The sequence below is a fragment of the Harpia harpyja genome, chromosome 16 (genome assembly GCF_026419915.1).
Source record: "Harpia harpyja isolate bHarHar1 chromosome 16, bHarHar1 primary haplotype, whole genome shotgun sequence".
NCBI classification, from domain to species: domain Eukaryota; kingdom Metazoa; phylum Chordata; class Aves; order Accipitriformes; family Accipitridae; genus Harpia; species Harpia harpyja.
This window is the reverse complement of record NC_068955.1, coordinates 32501308-32518942: the sequence shown is the minus strand read 5'-3', so window position 1 is coordinate 32518942 and position 17635 is coordinate 32501308. Positions and strand designations below refer to the sequence as shown.

At 63.5% G+C, this 17635-nt stretch overlaps 3 protein-coding genes across 6 annotated transcripts in view; all 3 read right to left on the bottom strand.

The window, feature by feature from the left end:
- Positions 1-474: 474 nt before the first annotated feature.
- On the bottom strand, positions 475-4479 carry AGBL2 (AGBL carboxypeptidase 2). 3 transcript variants are annotated; one of them, XM_052811971.1, is made up of 13 exons: positions 4253-4479; positions 4032-4160; positions 3633-3818; positions 3438-3545; positions 3203-3353; positions 2358-3125; positions 2116-2278; positions 1802-1928; positions 1590-1687; positions 1391-1500; positions 1247-1313; positions 995-1137; positions 475-890 (listed from the first exon to the last, which is right to left on the bottom strand). In XM_052811971.1, the coding sequence occupies exons 1-13, from the start codon at positions 4380-4382 to the stop codon at positions 497-499; spliced, it is 2574 nt and encodes an 857-aa protein (XP_052667931.1). In that variant the 5' UTR covers positions 4383-4479; the 3' UTR covers positions 475-496. The 3 variants fall into 3 exon arrangements, with proteins under 3 accessions (XP_052667931.1, XP_052667929.1, XP_052667930.1); XM_052811969.1 differs by having other exon boundaries at positions 1590-1928; XM_052811970.1 differs by having other exon boundaries at positions 475-895; positions 1042-1137; positions 1590-1928.
- A 199-nt stretch (positions 4480-4678) lies between these two features.
- Positions 4679-16750, bottom strand: FNBP4 (formin binding protein 4). Of its 2 annotated transcripts, none has more exons than XM_052811964.1 (16): positions 16598-16750; positions 16278-16349; positions 15216-15352; positions 14891-15080; positions 14538-14688; positions 14330-14453; positions 13708-14046; positions 13129-13339; positions 10980-11098; positions 8291-8395; positions 7836-7969; positions 6679-6857; positions 5998-6311; positions 5316-5840; positions 5066-5223; positions 4679-4852 (listed from the first exon to the last, which is right to left on the bottom strand). In XM_052811964.1, the coding sequence occupies exons 1-16, from the start codon at positions 16719-16721 to the stop codon at positions 4762-4764; spliced, it is 2973 nt and encodes a 990-aa protein (XP_052667924.1). In that variant the 5' UTR covers positions 16722-16750; the 3' UTR covers positions 4679-4761. The 2 variants fall into 2 exon arrangements, with proteins under 2 accessions (XP_052667924.1, XP_052667926.1); XM_052811966.1 differs by having other exon boundaries at positions 14330-14450.
- The window catches only part of NUP160 (nucleoporin 160), a 30282-nt gene continuing 29244 nt past the window's right edge, over positions 16598-17635 (bottom strand). Inside the window, exon 36 of the transcript XR_008238841.1 lies at positions 16598-16764. The gene's annotated coding sequence lies outside the window, so the exon portion shown is untranslated. The remainder of the gene's footprint in view (positions 16765-17635) is intronic.

The window sequence follows — 17635 nt, the reverse complement described above, 5'->3', positions numbered from 1 at the left end:
AGGGGCGCGGGGGGGGGGAAATGTGTCACCGTGGCGACGGGGGGGGCCTGAGGCGTCGCCATGGCAACGGGGCCTGCGGCACCGAGGGGGCCTGAGGCCTCGCCGCGGCCGTGGCAAGGAGGCCTGAGGCGACGTCATGGCGACGGGGCCTGAGGTGACGTCATGGCGACAGGGCCTGAGGTAATGCCATGGCGAGGACGCCTGAGGTGACCGTCACGGCGACGGGGCCTGAGGTGACGTCATGGCGACGGGGCCTGAGGTGACGCCATGGCAAGGAGGCCTGACGTGATGTCATGGCGACAGGGCCTGAGGTGACGTCATGGCGAGGAGGCCTGAGGTGACGTCACGGTGGCAGGGCCTGGGCCTGGGGCTGGATGCCGGCAGCCTGGGGGCAGGCCGGAGGGCCGGGGGCCAAGGGGGAGCCCCCGGGGCGGGGGGAACGGCGCGATGAAAACAGGCGTCACCGCGCAGAGGCACGGCCGCGGCGGCACCGCCTTTAATGCCGAGCACAGGCGCAGCAGCGCGGGGCGGCGGGCGGCGAGGCCCTGCCGTGGGCGGTGAGGGGGGGACGCGCCCCGTGCCTGCGGGCAGCGGTCGCCTGCCCTCCCCGCCGCCGGGACGGCTTTGTTTCGGCTCCCGGGGCCGTATCCTGTGAGCAATCACCGGTGACACCGGGGTGAGGGATGCTCAGCGGCGGCCGACGGCGCGACACCGCGCTTGTGCCACCGTCCAGCTGAGATCCCCCCGTGGCGGCGTGGCGGCCAGCCCCTGCTCTGGCTGCGCTGGGAAAGGTCACGCTGGAGCCGGCTCTGGGCTCCTCTCCCGCCGCGCTGCCTCCCCTCGGGATGCCGGGGAGAGCCGGCTGCCTGCGGGTCCTGGAGGGCCCCAGCCTGGCCTGGGGGGGGGTCACAGAAGAGGGGTCAGACCCACTTGGAGCCCCAGGGGTGCTGGCACCAGTCTGGGACAGCACTGGGGACAAGTGTCCCTGCAGGACCGTCCCCTCTGGGACTGGATGGACCGTGCTTGTGGGCCCAGGCGCACCGGGACGCTGGCACGGCTCCAGTAGACAGCATTTCTCCGGCGCTGGGCATTCCTCGCTCTCCAGCTCCGCAGCCGCTTCCTCCTCCCTTGCTGCAGCTGCACCAGATGGCAAAGCGGTGCCGGGGCGTCTGCACCCTGCGACACCTCGTGCCTCCCCGGCGCTTCGTCCCTCCCACCCCAAAAGCAGCGGCACCCAGGGACTCACCGGCCGGGCCGGGCCACGGAGGTGAGCCGGGGACCCGTCAGACACGGAGCTGTCGGAGCCGCTGGTGCTGTGTGGAGGAGACAACCGCCTGCAGCCCCCGCCGGCACCGCCGTAGCTCTGCGGGACGGCACGGCCGGGACGTACCTGGACTCCAGCTCCGAGGGGGAGACGTCACTCCAGCTGCCGCCAGAGCCCGGCTCCCGGCCCAGCCGCTGCCGCAGCAGCGCATCCACCTCCGACAGGCACTGCTGGAACTGTGCGATGGAGCCAGCGTCACCGCGACCCACCTACGGCACCGGAACCGGCCTGGGTGCCATGGTTTGAGCCGCGGTTGCTGGCCCACCTTGGCGGGATCAGGGTCGCAGAAGTCGAGCAGGGTGTCACAGAGGTGGTAGCCCAGCGACTTGAGATCCTCCACGGTGAAGTGCGAGCTCCTCCCACCTGGAGGGGACAGGGGAAAAGGAAACAAGCGGCAGCTTCCCAGCCCCGGGGACCACCCCACCCGCCCGCCAACGCACCCGACACCGTCAGCCCCGGCCGGTGGCGGCCCCTCACCCAGCGTGGAGCCGCCAAAGGCCGCCTCCATGGTGTAGCTGTTGGAGACACCCATGCGCCACATGACGACCCTGCCCGTCCCCGCTTTGCTCTTCTGCACCTTGAACTTGCAGCTGGGGAAGGAGAACTGGGGCCAGCCCCGGGGTCAGCACGGCGGGGGGATGTGTGCCCCTCTCCAGCCCCGCAGAGACACCGTGGCGGTGCCTCGGGCAGCGGCATGGCGGCCGCGTTCCCCACGTCGCCATCCGGTGTCACCGCAAAGCTCAGCAGGGACGCCGCTCCCTGGCTCCGAGAATGGCTTCTGAGCGTCCCACCTTGTCAGGGGCATTTTTGCTCAGCATCAGGGGGAAGATGCGCTGGCACAGCCGCAGCCCGGCCCCGGCTCCGCCACCGTCACAACCATACATGAAGACGTTGTTCTTCCGGCTGTGCCCGTGGAAGTCGCAGTAAAGCACCACCTCCCGCTCCGCCAGCACCCTGCGTGCGTCGGGATATGGTCACTGGCACTGCCGCGGGAGCGGCACCGCCCTGCCGGCTCCCCACGCCCCCACCTCACCTCTCGACCATGGCCCGCAGGTGCCACACGCCGGGGAAGGAGCCGCAGAGCGCTGTCCCGTAAGCCCTGTTGGGGTCGCGGCCTGCCAGGGAGCAGCGGGAGTTGCCCACCACCACCCCGTCGGGGTTGAGCATGGGCACCACCTTGAAGACGAAGAGCCGGCGCAGGAGCTGGGCATCGGCGTCGGCGCTGAGGAGGAAATCGAGGAAGCCCCGCATGGCCCAGGAGCCGCCGCTCTCCCCGGGGTGTGCGCGGGCGCTCAGCACCACCGCCCGCTTGGCCGCCGCGCCGGCGGGACTAGTGATGGTCAGCAGGTAGACGGTGTTGCCGGCCAGGCTGCGGCACAGCGCCCGCACCGCGCAGTACCGTGAGCGCACCGGGTCACCCGCCAGCGCCCGCAGGTAGCGCTGCAGGTCGGAGTAGGTGTAGGGGTAGGAGTGGGCGAAGAAGCAGGTGTCACCATCGTGGGGGAAGCGTGCCGTCCAGGAGAGGCGGAAGGCGGCCGGCTCCTCCCTGCCGCCGCCCCGGTAGTAGCGGACGTCGGCCCCGACCCGGCGCCAGCCGATGCCACGGCTCTGGGCATCCCGCTGGGAGTAGAACAGCGGCCGCATGCCCTCGCCGTAGAGGCTCTTGGGCTTTGCCAGGTTGGCGGTGGTGAAGCGGTAGAGAGGGCCTCGCCGGGTGTTTTGGACGCGGAAGTAGAACCACTGGGTGTGCTTGGTGGTGTACAGGTCCGGCCGCAGCGTCAGCACGTACTCGTAGGGGCCCCTGCACGGCGGGACGGGCCATGCTCCGGCTCCTGGCCCTACCGCCGCTACCACCGCACCCCCCGGCCCCTCTCTTACACCTTGACGGCTTTCTGGAGGTTGCCGCTCTCGAAGCGGGATTCAAAGAGCAGCGTGGTGTCCTGGGGACCCTCCAAGGGGGCTGCCGGCGAGGAGAGGGGACCCGGGGCCCCCCCGATCCGAGCGCGGGTGAAGCAGGAGCCTCGGGGTGCTGTGGGGGGAAGCCCGGAGGGACGGTGATGGGGGCCTGGGGAGACCGAGGGAGCACCCTGGGGTGCTGCCCGCTCCCCGCTACCTGGGCTGAGGTGGTAGACGACGATGCCGTGCTCCTCACCGCGGGCGGCCGGGGCCCAGTGAGGGCCCGTGGGCTGGCAGAAGGGCTCCGGTTCAGGGGGCACCCACTCTGTGGGGGGGTGCGGATGGGTGCTATAGGCACAGTGGGGGTCTGGCACCAGGGTGAGTGGGGGGAACAGCCAGAGCGCTCCCTCACCGATGTGCTCGATGGTCTCCTCGATGACTTCGCACTCGATGGGCCAGCGGGGAGCGGGCAGGGGGCCCCGCGCCGAGGGAAGGGCGAAGAGAGCCCGCGGCTCCCCCGGGGACCCACGGTGCCGTGCCGAGGGAAGCGGCGTGCCCCGGCGCCGCGCAGAGGGGGCTGGCTCCAGCACCCCAGGGGCTGCAAGGGGACCAGGAGGGGCTGGGGGGGCTCTGGTGCGCTCCCGGCTCCATGACACGGCTCCGGCAGAGATAGAGGAGCCCAGGCTGGGAGGGTTGGGGTGGGGATGCCCCCCAAAACCACCCCCCACTGCACCCTCCATGGCAGAACACAGTTGCAGGCCCTGGGGCAGCACCGACCCCAGTGCTGGGGGGCTGCGGGGGTCTCACTCACGGCTCGGCTCCTGCCTGGGACCCCGCAGGTAGCTGGGGTCGGTGCTGCCCGTACCAGGTGCCTCGGTGGGGTGCTGCTCCGAGGGGACCCCCAGGGACATGGGGCTCTTCTGCCCGCCTGCCTTCTGGCCTTGGGGAGAGCACCGCTGCAGCCCGAGCGGCCGGGGGGGGCCTGAGGGGACACGGCCCTGCGGCCAGGGCCCCGCCGCGGCCATGGCTCACCTTGGAAGTAGCCGTAGTAGCGCAGGTGGCTGCGCATGAAGCTGTCGTAGGGCTCGGGGACCAGCCCTCTGCCAAACCCCCCCAGTCCTCCCTCCACGACCCGGGCAGCGGAGCCCCCCGAGGGCTGCATGGCTGCGAGAAGTCCGGCAAAACCCTTCTCCGGTCCCGGCGACGCCAGGGAGCCAGGACGCGGTCGCTGAGCGACCGGCCAGTGGCAGGGAGGGACGGGGCGGTCCCAGAGTGGAGCTGGGAAAGGAGCCAGAGGGATTTCCTTATCCTGGCAGACGCCCAGGGGAGCGGGGCCACAAAGGGCCCCCACGGTATCAGCCCAAGCCAGGACCACCGCGCACGCCGGCCCCAAACTGCTCCCGACCTCCTGCCGCCGCGGCAGGGGCAGGGACAGCTCCCGCTCAACCAGACGGCACGTCCCAAACTGCTACAATTTATTGGACAACGGTCAAGTGAAGGGCTCTGAACTGTACATCTGTAAAAAAGAGTGCGGCCGCGCCTCATGTGCTCGACGCGGTTTTCCTCCGCTTCAGCCGCGCTCGCCAGTCCTCTGGCAGCGCCTCGAAGTTGGCGTTCCTCTCCGCCATGCCACTGCGGGGATAAAGCGGGGTGTCAGCACCCGGGCGGCACAAGGTGACAGTCCCCCCCCCACCCTCGCGTGCCTCCCCCCAGGGCCGGAGATGCGGATCCCCACTCTCTGCCTCTACAGGGGACAAGGAAACGTTCCCCCCAGGTGGAGCCGAGCCAGGCAGCGTGCCACGGAGAAGGGCTGCCGATGCCGGGGCAGCCTCCCGGGGCTCGTACCTCATCAGCTGCTGCTGCTTCCACTCCTCGATGCGCCGCTGGGCAGTGGTCTCCCGATCCTCCTCGCTGGAGCTGGAGTTCTCCTCCTCATCCAGCTCCCGCTGGATACTCTGCCACTTCTTCACCAGCGACGGCATCTTCGTCTTGCCCTTCTTGCCCTGTGCCAGAAATGCAAAAGGCCGCGGTGAGGGCGGCTGGAAAGGGAAAAGAGGGCGCCCGGCGAGTGACCGGCGCAAGAGCACCTGCCTACCTTGTCCTTCCGCCCCTTCCTCGGCTTCTCCTTCTCCGGTGGCGGCGGCGCCTTGGGGGCGGGAGGCGGGGGTGTCTGGGGGGGCGGCGGAGGCGGCGGCTGGTTGGCGGTGCCGGCAGCGGGCAGGGCTCCTCGCGCCGGGGCCAGTTGCACGGCAGCAGCGGCCAGGCTGACGGGCGCGGCGCACTCCGAGTAGCTCATGACGGAAGGCGCGGCGGGCGCCGTCACGCCCAGGTAGCCGGACTGCAGGCCCAGAGCGGCGGGCTGAGGGCCGGCGTGGCCCGGCGCGATGCGGAGGTTGGGGCGGCCCTGGATCTCGCCCTGCAGCCGCTGGCGCGGCCTCAGGGAGGCGAGGGGCACGGCCGAAGGCTGGTACTTGCCGGCGGCCATCAGGGGCTGGCTGTAGATGACGGGGCAGCTGCCGATGGTGGCCGTTCGCTGCATCAGCCCCGGGCTCATCTCCACGGCTTTCCTCTTCTGAGGCTTGGCGGAGAGCAGCGGGGCCGGGCTCGGTTCAACGGCACCCTGGAAGAGAGTGCCGAGGTGAGCACCGAGCCGGGAGGGACGCGGCCCCGAGGTGCGGCCGAATGAGCGCCCTTCCACGCCCCCTCCCTGCGCTGGACACGGGGCGGTGGGACTGGCTGAGGTCCGGCTTCGCCCGGCTGCTGGCGCCGCCGCTCACCTGGCTGCTGCTGGCAGCTGGGCGCAGGAGAGGCTTCAGGGGAGCGTCTTCCTCCGTTCCTGGGGCGGGCGGCTCCTCGCCCCCCTCATCTTCCATCTCCACTTCCTGGATCTCGCTGTCTTCTCCGGGAGGTGGGGGCGGCGGGGGCGGCGGCGGAGGCGAGTCCGGTGGAGGCGGAGGCGGCGGAGGCATTTCCAAAGGCAAGGGAGGTTGGAGGACCGGGACAGAGGACTGAAGCAGAGTCCAAAATGGAGTGAGCGGCATGAGAGACGTAGCAGGAACTTGGCCTGAGAAGGATTCTTTACAAAGGGAGCCTGAAGAATACATATTGACACAGGCTTGAAAACCCACGCTACGGACCGCGCTGCCTGCTCCTGCCCGCTGCCTCCCTGCCAGGGCCCTGCCTGGGAGCGGGCAGGCAGAGCTCACGCCACGGGCTCGACCGACGAGCTGCACGCCGCCTTCCCCGGCGCCGCTGCGATGCCTAAAACCGATGGGGACAGCTCGGACGCGGGAGCGGCGCTCGTCCCGGCTTCGCTAAAGCCCGGGGAGGGAGGCCAGCGCCATCGCGTACTGCTCTAGCGCTCGGTGGGGCCCCCCCAACGCCCCGCTTCGGGGCCAGGACCCCCCAACTGCAGCGACCCCCTCCTCCCCCATCCCCGTTCCCGCCCCCGGCTGTACCTGCGGAGCGCTCGGCGGGGTCCTCGGCGCGCTCTCCTTTGTCTTTTGGAGGTGGTTTAGGAGGACCGTCGGCTTTTCTGTCGGTGCTCCGCTGTCCCTCCTCTTCGTCCTCCCCGTCGGGGAACTCCCATTGCGACTCTCCTGAGCGCTCGTTAACATAGAAATAGCGTCTATGCTCCCTAAATCACAAGAAAGAGAAGGAGGCTTTAGATTCCCTCCCCCGCCACCGACACTCCGAGGCGGGCCTGCCCACGACAGCGGTGCGCTCTCGCAGGGAAGACCCTCTGCGGCAGGGCCGCCGCTCTCCCAAACGCAACAAACAACTTTGAGGACAGAGGCAGGAGAGGCCCGAGCCGGCTCGCTCAAAGCTATTTGCATTGCTGGCTGCGTGAACGTCGCCCTGAGCCCCCCGCTCCGAGGGAGGGGAGGGCTGAGAAAGCAGGCCAGCGTGCAGCAGAGCGACGTCTCGCTAGCATCGGGACTTTCAGCCGCCACCTTGGCTGAAAGTCGCCCTCCAAGAAGAGGCACCGGGGAACAGCCCAATGGAGAGAAGCGGCTGCCCCCCTACCCCGTGGTGCGCGGAGGTCGCTTTTATGATACTCTTGGTGTCAAACACACAGTGAATGCTAGAGAGAGGGAGCGGATCTGGGAGCTGAAAAACAAAAGAGCAAAGATTTCAAACAAAGGAAAATTAATCAAGAAAGCCAAATAGACAAAGAAATGTTTGGGTCTGACCTGCTGGCAGGAGACAGAAATCTTGTTCTTCGTTCCGTCGATGAGTTGAAGTTTGTCCTTTGTCAGAGCTGTTGGTCAGAAGAGGTGATCCAGAGATCCTGCAAAGTTCACAGAGCTCTCGCATGCGCGACCCCCCAGGCCCGCCCTCCACAGCGCTTTACACTCGCGAGAGTGAAAACCAGCTCTGTCCGATCAGGGAATCAGCTCCGTCTCAAAGCACTGAGCACTCCGTTTGGATCCTCCAGTTTGGTGGCTGGCCCAAACTCTGCGAGTGCCGGACGTTTCTCTGCCTGCCCAGCACTGCTAACAGAAGCTGCTCTCAGTCTCCGAGAGGGACGGCGCCACGTCGTCGGGTGGTGATGGTCACAAATCATGTCTGAGATGTCAGAGATGAAAGGTGAGAAAGGTAGGAGAGCGCGTACCTGTCCCAGTGGCAGGACCAGCCTTTAGGGGTGGCGTTTATTTCGTATTGTTTTAGCTGTTCGGCTGCGTCTTGGAGTTTGCGTTTGAGGTAGTTTCCATTGAGAGCACCTTCTCGCCAGTCTGCAATGCGGGTCTAGAGGGCAAGAACCGGGGGAAGCCGTTGAGGGAGGCTGCAAGCGGCCCTCGGGACAGGACTCGAGGTCCGGGAGGCTCCCTTACGGCACGGGACTCGGGGGGGCCAGGAGGAAGACACCGCCTCCGCGCAAAGCCATGCTCTCCCCCCGCCGAGGAAGGGCCCTGCAGGAGGCGGGCGGGTGGGCACGCCGCACGGCGCGGTGCGGTGCCGCCGCGGCCACGAGGTTCACGCAGCACCGGCCCTCGGCGCTCGAACGGCGGACAGTATTTGATCCGCTTCGGAACAGAAGGCCGGAGCGAGGGGCGAAGGCTCGGTTACCTCTGTCTGCAACAGCAACATGTGGAAGTTGGAGATAGATTGTCTGTTGATGCCCAGGAACTCCAATTTACTAGTCAGAGTATTTGCCAGCTCTCCGATCTGAAACTGCCAGGGAGAAAGGGGAGAGTAAAGAGCTGCCCCCGGGTAGCGTCACCGGGCGGCTGCGGCCTCACGGCTCGAGGCCTTCCCCGGCAAACAAGACTCTGGACAGCCCCCGGCCCCTCAGCCTGGCGGGACTGGGACGTGCCACCCTGAATGTGTGTGCGCCTGTCACCCCCTCCTCGAAGCCCCGCTACCTCCTGCGCCCCAGGGAGGGGGTTGCTGTGGGGTGGCAGGATGAGACCTCCTACTGCAGCCGCGGGAGGTGCCAGCGAACCCCAACTCCTTCGTGCGGACCTTGCCCTACTCCCAGCCACGGCTCCCGGCGCTTGCCAGAGCGGTCGCCGCTCCACGCCAGCCGAAGGAGGGTACGGGCTCGGTCTGCTTCGGCGCCCCGGCTCTGGAGTTACAGCAGAGCAATCGCCAGGGCGGAAAGCATTAAATCTAATGCTTCAACCATTTCCCAAAGGAAATGGGCCAGGATATAATTTCAGGCTTCATAAATCACCCCTTTCCGGAGGAACTAGCTGGAAAGCACAGGAAAGGGGTAACAGCTCCGGATTTACTCCCAAGCGGAGACAGTATCTATGTTAAGATTCAGGCCAGCCCACAGCGACCACTGTTACTCAACCCCAGCGTCCCACGGGAGCAAAACCTCCCATTGGGGCACTGCACGGGGACGTAGGGATCCCCCGTGTCAATCCCCCTGACTGAGGGGCCTGCGTGAAAGCACCTACAAGCCAGAAAACAAGAGCAGAAACGGGGTGGACGCCTGCAAGCGGCATCATGATTGCTTTAAGGGAAGGCTCTAAAAATTTCTTTTTTCCTTCACTCTTTGGAAGAGGCTTTGGAAGATCCCCAAAGCCGACAACGCAGCGTCTGTCTCCAGAGAGGAGGACGGGCCAGACAGACAAGCAGCGCTAGAGAAGCCCGAGGCAGGGAAACAATTCCCACGTTAACGTGGCTACGGAGAAGCCAGGGAAGATCCCACAGCAGAGGGTGACTTCGCAGCAGAGGACCCGGCGGATCTCCTGCAAACCAGAGATCCGGCAGAAGACAGATTACCCCAAACCGATGAAGCAAACGGTACCAATTACCCAAGGAGACGGCATTCCTCCAACAGCTCTAAGGGGATCCTGCATGGGAAAGCACCACGCTACAGCACACAGTCCATCACAGAGCACCGCCAGTATCAGGAGAAAAGGGGACAGCAAACGTGACAGCTTAAAAGGCTTTCGGCAGCCATCTGGGGTGCAGCAGCCAACAAGCGTGGTCCTGCTGCAGGCTTTTTTTTCCTCTCTTTTTTTAGATAAATTGAATTTAAAAAAATCAGACAAGCCTCATGCAGATGCTATGCTGAGGGAGGCACAGTGGTTTTGGGCAGGGAACATCACATCTCAAAACTCTGCTAGAGTTCTTTCATGGGAGAGATGCTAAATCTGTCATGAGGACAATAACGAAGCCCTTCCCTTTCATGCTGGTAAAATGATTAAGTGGTGGGAAACGAGGGCATGGCCGGAGGTCAGCTTTCGCTGCCGGTTTCCACCGGAGTTCTACCACGAGCCGGCGATTCCCCATCCATAAACCATCTGGTACAGGGAGGTGACAACATTTGCTAACGAAATGAAATTACTCAGGAGCCAAATTTAACGCTGCAGGAGATCGCAGGGTAATGAGCGACTGGGGAATCAAAAGGACAAATGGAAAAGATCTCCCCTACCACTCTGCGTAACCATCACCCAGAGCCTGTAGCTCTGCATGTCACTACTACAGCTCAGGAAGGGGCTCTGGGAACTGTTCAGCTGCAGCCAAAAAAGAGCAAACCAAGGCTCGGAAGAGAAGATATCAGTACCGAAGCCTGAGCCTTTTTCGCGGCATCAGTACGATGCTGCAGAAGTCCCCAGGGCTTCCCCAATTTGCATCTAACAACTTCAAAAAAGTAACGCCAGGGGAAGGGCAGAGCAATAGGTACCAGCAGCCTCCAGACACAGAGAGATTACGGATGAGGAGTCTTCAGCCTGGAAACGGGATGACTGAACGGGCACGTGCCAGAGGACTGTAATACCGTTTTTGGTGAAAAGAAAGTCAAGACAAAAGTGTTTGCTCTCTCTCATGACAAGCCCCTGGGCTCAGTCTTTATGCCCCCCACACCCCCCTTTTTATTTGTTTTTTTTACAACACTTTCAAGCCTTTGCTGCTGGCTCCTGCTGGAGACAGGATACTGGGCTGCAGAAATGCTGGCCCAATCCTGCATGGCCACTCTTTCACAGGGCCAGGGCAAGCTGTTCTCGCAGCCGCAAAGGGACCTGAGGTGTAGAGCTGCAGCAGGGCTACGGTGCCGTCCCGCCGGCAGTGCAGGAGGCAGACAAGGTCGCTCCAGCTGGGGCAAACACACAGCCCAAAGCTCAGGTGTCCCCTGGGCAGAGGTGACCGAGGGAGCCAGCATGTCCCTCCGCACTGCCGGCGGCACGGCGAGCCCCTGGGAGAGCCACGAACTGGCCGGGGCCTGGGGGAGCGGCCGAGCGCCCGGCCACGTCCCTTACGCGAGCTGGGACGGATCTCACAGACACACACCTCTGCATCTCCGTACCTTTAGGTCCTGCTCCTCCTCTTCTATTTTTGGTGCCCCTTGGGCTTTTGCTTTCTCCTGGGGCTCCTCAGACTCTGCCTCTTTGTCTGACATCGCATCAGCTGCTTCTGTGCTTGCCGCTGCAGGAGAAGAAATGACAGGTCAGCCCTTCTCCCACCGCTGCCATGGCGCTGCCAACAGTGGGCTGGAGACACCGTGCCGGGGGCCAAAGCCGCTGGAGGAGAGGGCAGGGAAAGAGCCGGGGCCTCTTTCCTACAGGAGCTGGCAACGAGAGCCTGAAATTAAAAAGGAGAGAGGGTCACTGGCTCTGTGTTTTGATGGTGGGGGTCCTTCCAGAAGGACGGCACAGGAAGCGGAGAATTACAGCTGCTCCAGCACAAGGGCAGGAAGGAGGAACAGCGTGGAGCGCAGGGTTCAAGGAAGCGTGAAGAGAGTCAAGCACCAGGCAGGCAAGCGTTAAACTCCGGAGGTTTAATAATTTGTCAAGAAAAAGCATCAGGTATTAAATAAGTTGAGACCATTGTCAAAGACCGAAGAGCTCCCAAATAGTTGTCAAGACGGTAAGGTTTTGCCTCTGCCGCATCACAGGGCAGTGGTGACTAATTCACTGTCCAAGCGACAAATTCCAGGGAGGGAAGTTTTGTGAGGGACTCCTACCAAAAGCCCTTGGGGGGGTAAAAAAACCCACATTCCTGGTGTGTCCTGGTGCTGAAGGGCAGGACAGTTCCCTCAACCACCCTGCAGCAACAGGGTGCTTAACTTTTAAACCAGGTTATTTTAGAGTAACAGCTTCCTCTTTCCCAGGTAAGCAGGAAACCAACACTGCTGGGAAGAACTGGCTCCAGGGATGTTCTGCCCACGGGCCTGCGAGGCACAAGGGAAAACCCTCCAGCAAAATCATCCCGCAAAGAGCCACCCCGGACAAACGACATCACCGACTTAACACCAGGCCTGCCATCCAGATCACACCTCTGCCTGAAGCAGACGCGCGTTAAGACCACATCAACACCATTTTAGGGAAGGGCACTGTCTCCCACTCCAGCACGACGCAGCCTGCTCCGGGCTCAGGGCACTTTTGTACCGTTTTTTCCTGGGAAAAGCAGTTGTCTCTCATTCAGCCAGCTTTCTGTGCCAGAGGGGCTGCCTCCCTCTTTGCCACGAGGCAGGCAGCTGGCCTGAAGCCTCGTGCCGGGGACTGGCACATCTGGGAGTCCCGGGGCTGCCAGGCACAGGCTGTTCTCTCAAGCGCGCTTCGGGGAGCGCAGCTCTGGAGGGACTGGGGAGGATGGGAGGGTCGGTACAGGTAGCGAAGCACGGGCTAACAGCCGCAATCGTGTCATTTCCCCCGAGACAATAAATTTACACGATGCTCTGCAACATCGGATGAACTACCCTTAACATACGTTTGACAACAGTCTCTGAAAGAACATGGCTGTACCACTGGAAAGCAGAGCATGAACAGGAACGCGAGCTCTGCCGAGGGGCTGTTCCTCCAGCAATGTATCCTGGTATCAAACAACCCTTATGTGAACCACATCTTCCTGGCAGCGGGGTCCTGCCTTACGTTTCCCACGCACCAACAAGCGCGGAGCCGGAGCGGCTCTTGGGGAACACCTCACCTGCCTAAAGTTTGGCGACCGTTACCAGGCAGCTTAGAAACAGAACTTGAAAAGAGGAAGACAACAGTTCCTCATGTACCACAGTTCAGATTTATAATGTTGGGAGGAAAGCAGAAGGCGGTGGGATGGGAAGCAGCCGTTACCACGCTTCTGCATTCCTTCTCCTGCTAAAGCGTCGAGTACAGGCACTCTCCTATTTATTTTCCTGACAAAAGTGTTGAATATGGGCACCCCCCTGTTTTCTCTTTTTAATTAGGATAAAGAAGAGAATCTGGCAGAGCATCAGCTTAACCCCACACTGCCCTGAGCCTGCAAGACTGGCACTGCCAGCCTGCGACACTGGTGACAGCCACCCTTCTGGGCCTGTCCCCTGCCTGGCACACGTACCTCACCGCCTGCCCGGCTCCTCTACGCGCCACGTGGGGCTCCAGGCGCCCCGTGCATCTTCGGGGAAAGGAGACCCCGGCAGGAGAGGGCTGCGGCCTTTCCAAATACCCGCTCCTCCCTCCGAAGGGAGCCTTTCCAATTACCTGCTTCTCCCGCTTCCGGGCTCTCCCGGCCTGTTTTGCTGGAACCTCGACTCGCGGATTCAGGGCTGGCAGCTCCAACAAACAGTTTCCATTTCCCTCGCTTAGAGGCCAGCCTGCGGGTTGCATCCTGCGAGGCTGACTGGCTCCCGTCGGAGAGCGGGCTGGAGCCCGAAACGCTGCCATCGCCTTCCTCCAAGGCACGCAGCTCCGCCTGCCAAGAGACATGACAGCGAGCGGCACTTCAGGGACCTGAGCGTCCCCCAGAGAACAGCCGCGGTTACGAGTCACCCGTGAAAGAAGAGCAAACAGCTGCTCTAACCGGGGCACCGCGTTAATGGCAGGGAAGATGGGGCAAGAGTTTGCCAACGGCCGCTGACTCGTCAGCACAGCGTCCACATGAAGCTGTGAAGCTCCATATGGAGCCCAGGCCTGTATAGGAGCAGCACGGGAAACGCAGGGTCACTCTCCCAGAGCAGGCAGGAGGACAGAGATGAAAACGTCTGCTGCTCCCAGTTTATCCCCAACTATTCCTTGGCTGCACCCGCGGCCTCGTTTCAGTGACAGAAATTTCCCCCTTACCTTCTTTCTCTCCAGCACCATCTCCAGCTCGAGGGTGTCTTGCTCCTCCTCTTCCTCAGCGCTCTCCCCCGACTGCACCACGCTGCACAGATCCTCCTGCAGCGTGTCTTCCAGGGGATCCCTGCCGGGCTGCGGCTCTTCGGGGGCGGCCGCCGCCTCTTCTGCTTTTGCCTCCTCTTCCAGGGGCGGCTCGACCTCCTCTTTGCAGATCACCTTTCTCCTCCAGCGCTCCTCTTCCTCCTTCACCACGTCGGGCAGGAGCGGTGCCAGGAGGGCTGCAGCCACCCCCTTCTTCTCCTCCTCGCTGTTGGAGAGAGCCTGCACGCCTTCGTTCACTTCCTGCGGGTCGAGCGCCGCGTAAGCTTTCCGGCAGCAGCCGTGCGAGCTTTCCGCCAGCAGCCGCCGCTCCCTGCCCCCTCGCCCCAGCCCTACGCCTTCCCCAAGCAGCGAAGGAGACCGCAGCCCGCAGAAGACGGAGCCCAGGCGGCCCCTCGTGCTGACGGGGCCCTTCTTTGGGCTGCGAATGGAGCGGAGCGACCCACCCGCTGCCGAGGAAGCCCAAAGGGGCGCCCCTACAAGCCCCGTGGCAACCAGAACCCGGTGCTCGGCCCGTCCGACTGACCTTCTTCACCTCCCGCTTGGTGAGGCTGGCCCCACGGCCGACGCTGCCCGGGGCGGCCCCCTTCTCCTGGGGGTACAGCTCGGCAGCCGCTACGAAGCTGCCGTTGGCGCCTGCCACGGTGCTGCTGAGGAAGAGGAGAGGGAATGAAGGGCGGGCTGGGGGACAAAGCCCCATCGCCTCCCCTCGCGGGGCTGGGGGTCTCTCCCACCTGTGCTGGTAGTGCTGCAGGCCCTGGACCTGCGTCGCCAGGTACTGCGGCAGCTCCCAGGTCACCTCGTTGCTCTGGGTGTTCCAGTAATAGTAGCAGCCGGTGTTCTCGTCCCACACCTCCTGCCAGTCGCCCATTTCCAGCTCTCCCACTGCCGGGGGGGGACAAGGACAGGCCGTCAGCCACAGGATGCGCAGAGCCTGCGTCCCACCGCCAACCGGATCGGTTCCCCAGACCGTTGTCACCCCCCTTCTCCCAGCGTCAACCGCTTGTCACCGCCCTCAGCTCCCTTCGGTGAGCAAAGTGGGGGACAGAAGCCCCCCCAGCCCCAAGACCCTGGGCGAGGCGCTCACCTCCCGCCAGCGAGCACTGGGTATCGTACTGCCACTCCGGGGCCGGCGCAGATCCCGCGCCGTTGGCGGTGCCCGAGGACTGGCCCGAGCCTGACTCCTTCGGCTCCGGGCGGGGAGGAGTGGGGGGCGGCGCGGAAGAGGCGGCGGAGGGCTCGGCGGGCTGCGGAGGAGCCGTGATGGCATCGATCTCCTGCGAAAACAACATCCCGACACGATCCTCAAATCCCAGGGGAGGCAAAAGCGGAGTCAAAACATTTATCGGCAGAGGACAACGCCTCGGACCGTGAAGCTCCCCTCCGCCCTCTCTCCCCGGAGCCGCACTAACCGCCAGGAAGTTTGCCAGCGTGCTGTCGATGTCTGCCGAATTATTGCCATTAGCGTCCGCGGAACGGGCAGACTTCTCCGGGATTTCGCCCTCCTCGTCGTCGCTGTCTGCATAGGCGCCGAGCAGACACAAACCTCCTGGCCAGGGTGGGGGGCAGAGAGGAACAGCGGAACCTCAGCGAGGGGGGGGGGGGGCCACGACGCAGCACATCCCGCCTCGGAGAAGCGGATCCCACCCCCACCCCCCACCCTGCCGCGACTCGAGTGGTCCCGCCGTCACCCCGCTAATCCTGCGAAAGGGGGAGCAGCCACGAGCGTTCAGGGGATAAACGCCGCCCCTCCCTCTTCAAAACATCCGCGGGGATATCTCCTGACCCCCAAAATCGAGGGGGGGTGCCAGCCCCCCAACCACACTAGGAATGGGAAATAGCCTCCCCGGGGAAAAAAAAGACCGACCAACCGAGCAACATTAGGAGGAAAAAGCAATTCCCCACCCCTGAAAAAAGAGACTTGGGGGGAGAAAATATCATATTCTGCCTGCAAACCACAGAGGGGGGAGTCACCACACCCCAAAATACCAAAGTTTAAAATTGTTAAATTATTTAATGTTAAATGTTAAATTATTAAATTGATGTCGGATTTATTTAAGAGCTAACGACGGGTAACAACAGTAACGGCAAAAAAAAACACCACCTCCTCCTCCCCCCAGACAAAAAAAACCCCACACTGGGCGGAAAAAACATCTCCAAACCCAAATTTTTAAGGCAAGAAATCACCTCCCCTTCACAAATCGCTTCAGGGGCAGCAGGGGGGTGAACTTTTACATCATACCACCGCCTCAAAAACAGGAAAATGGGAGCAATAACCCTGCCCCCCCCCCCCAAAAAAAATAAAGTGGGGGGGGGCGATCACCCCACTCCCCCAGATCAAAAGCACATAAACGTGGAAATCAACTTACCCCAACAAAAAAACGCGCTTAAAAACGTACAACTCCCCCCCCCCCAAAAGAATAAAAAGGGGCAACCCCCCTCTTTTTTTTTTTTTTTTTGAGGGGGCTTCGTACCTGTGGGCTTGACAGCGGGGGGCGGCGGGTTGGGAGCGTTGCGGGGGGGCTCCGTTACCGCTTCGGGTTCGTCTGGGAGGGGGGGAATCGTTAAAGAAAGGGGGGGGGGCTAGAATCGGGGGAGGCGGAAGGGGGGGACCGCGGGGGGGGGGGTCGGAGCCCCGCCCCGCGGCTCCCCCCCCCCCCCCTCCGCCTCCCCCCCCGGTATCGCCGCTAGGCCGCGCCGAGGCCTCCACTAGGCCGCGCCCCGCCAACAAAGCGTCCGCCCCCCCCCCCCCCCGCCCGCCATTCCCCTCACATCCCCTCCCGCCGATTATTACCCGGCTCGGAACCCGATTCGGTGCCTTCAACCGGCTGCACCGCCGCCTCGTCCCGGCGGGGTCCGGGAGGAGAAAGCTGAAGGATGGGCCTTCGGCCCGGAGCGGCGCGGGATTTTTTCCCCATGGCGGCGGCGGCGGCTGAAGGCGCCTCAGGGCTGCGGCCGCGCCTGCGCGGTAGAGGAGGGGAAAGGAAAGGCGGGGTCGGTGCGTATTGCGTCATGGCGCTGAAAGGGCGGGGCGGAAAGGGAGCTCCGCCCCCCTCCCGGATTGGAGCATCGCCCCGCCCCTCGGGTTTAGGGCTCCCGCCTCTCCCCGGATCCTATAGCTCCGTCCCGCCCTATAGCAGGGGGCTGGCCCTCGAGCCTATAGACCCGTCCTGCCCTATAGCAGGGTGCTGGTCCTGGATCCTGTAGCTCCATCCTGCCCTATAGCAGGGTGCTGGCCCTCAAGCCTATAGCCCTGTCCCACCCTATAGCAGGGTGCTGGTCCTGGATCCTATAGCTCCATCTTTGGCATATAGCTGTAGCCCCGTCCAGCACAATGCTGCTTCTAGGGGTCTATAGCCCCTTCTGACCCTACAGCAACCCCCTCCCCCTGCTTATAGCTGCATCCTGACCTATAGCAGGGTGCTGGTCCTGGATCCTATAGACCCGTCCTGCCCTACAGCAGGGGGCTAGTCCTGGATCCTATAGCTGTATCTTGGCATATAGCTGTAGCCCCACCCAGCGTAACGCTGCTTCTAGGGGTCTATAGCCCCTTCTTACCCTACAGCCAACCCCCCCACCACGCTTATAACCCCATCCTGCCCTATAGCAGGGTGCTGGCCCTCAAGCCTATAGACCTGCCCTGACCTATAGCTGTAGCCCCATCCAGCATAACACTGCTCCTAGGGGTTTATAGCCCCTTCTCACCCTACAGCAACTCCCTCCCCATGCTTATAGCTCCATCCTGCCCTATAGCAGGGTGCTGGCCCTTGAGCCTATAGCGCATACTGGGCTCTTGGGGATATAGGTCCATCCTGCCCTATAGCACAGTACT

Coding starts and splice junctions, on each gene's coding strand:
- AGBL2 (XM_052811969.1), bottom strand. CDS start 4,382: ATGCAGCCCTCGGGGGGCTCCGCTGCCCGGGTCGTGGAGGGAGGACTG. Junction 3,546..3,632: donor GGAGACCATCGAGCACATCG/GTGAGGGAGCGC, acceptor ACCCCCCCACAG/AGTGGGTGCCCCCTGAACCG. Junction 1,138..1,246: donor TCCGTGGCCCGGCCCGGCCG/GTGAGTCCCTGG, acceptor CATCTGGTGCAG/CTGCAGCAAGGGAGGAGGAA.
- FNBP4 (XM_052811964.1), bottom strand. CDS start 16,721: ATGGGGAAAAAATCCCGCGCCGCTCCGGGCCGAAGGCCCATCCTTCAG. Junction 14,689..14,890: donor CCAGTGCTCGCTGGCGGGAG/GTGAGCGCCTCG, acceptor CCCCCCCGGCAG/TGGGAGAGCTGGAAATGGGC. Junction 6,858..7,835: donor TGGTCCTGCCACTGGGACAG/GTACGCGCTCTC, acceptor CTTGTGATTTAG/GGAGCATAGACGCTATTTCT.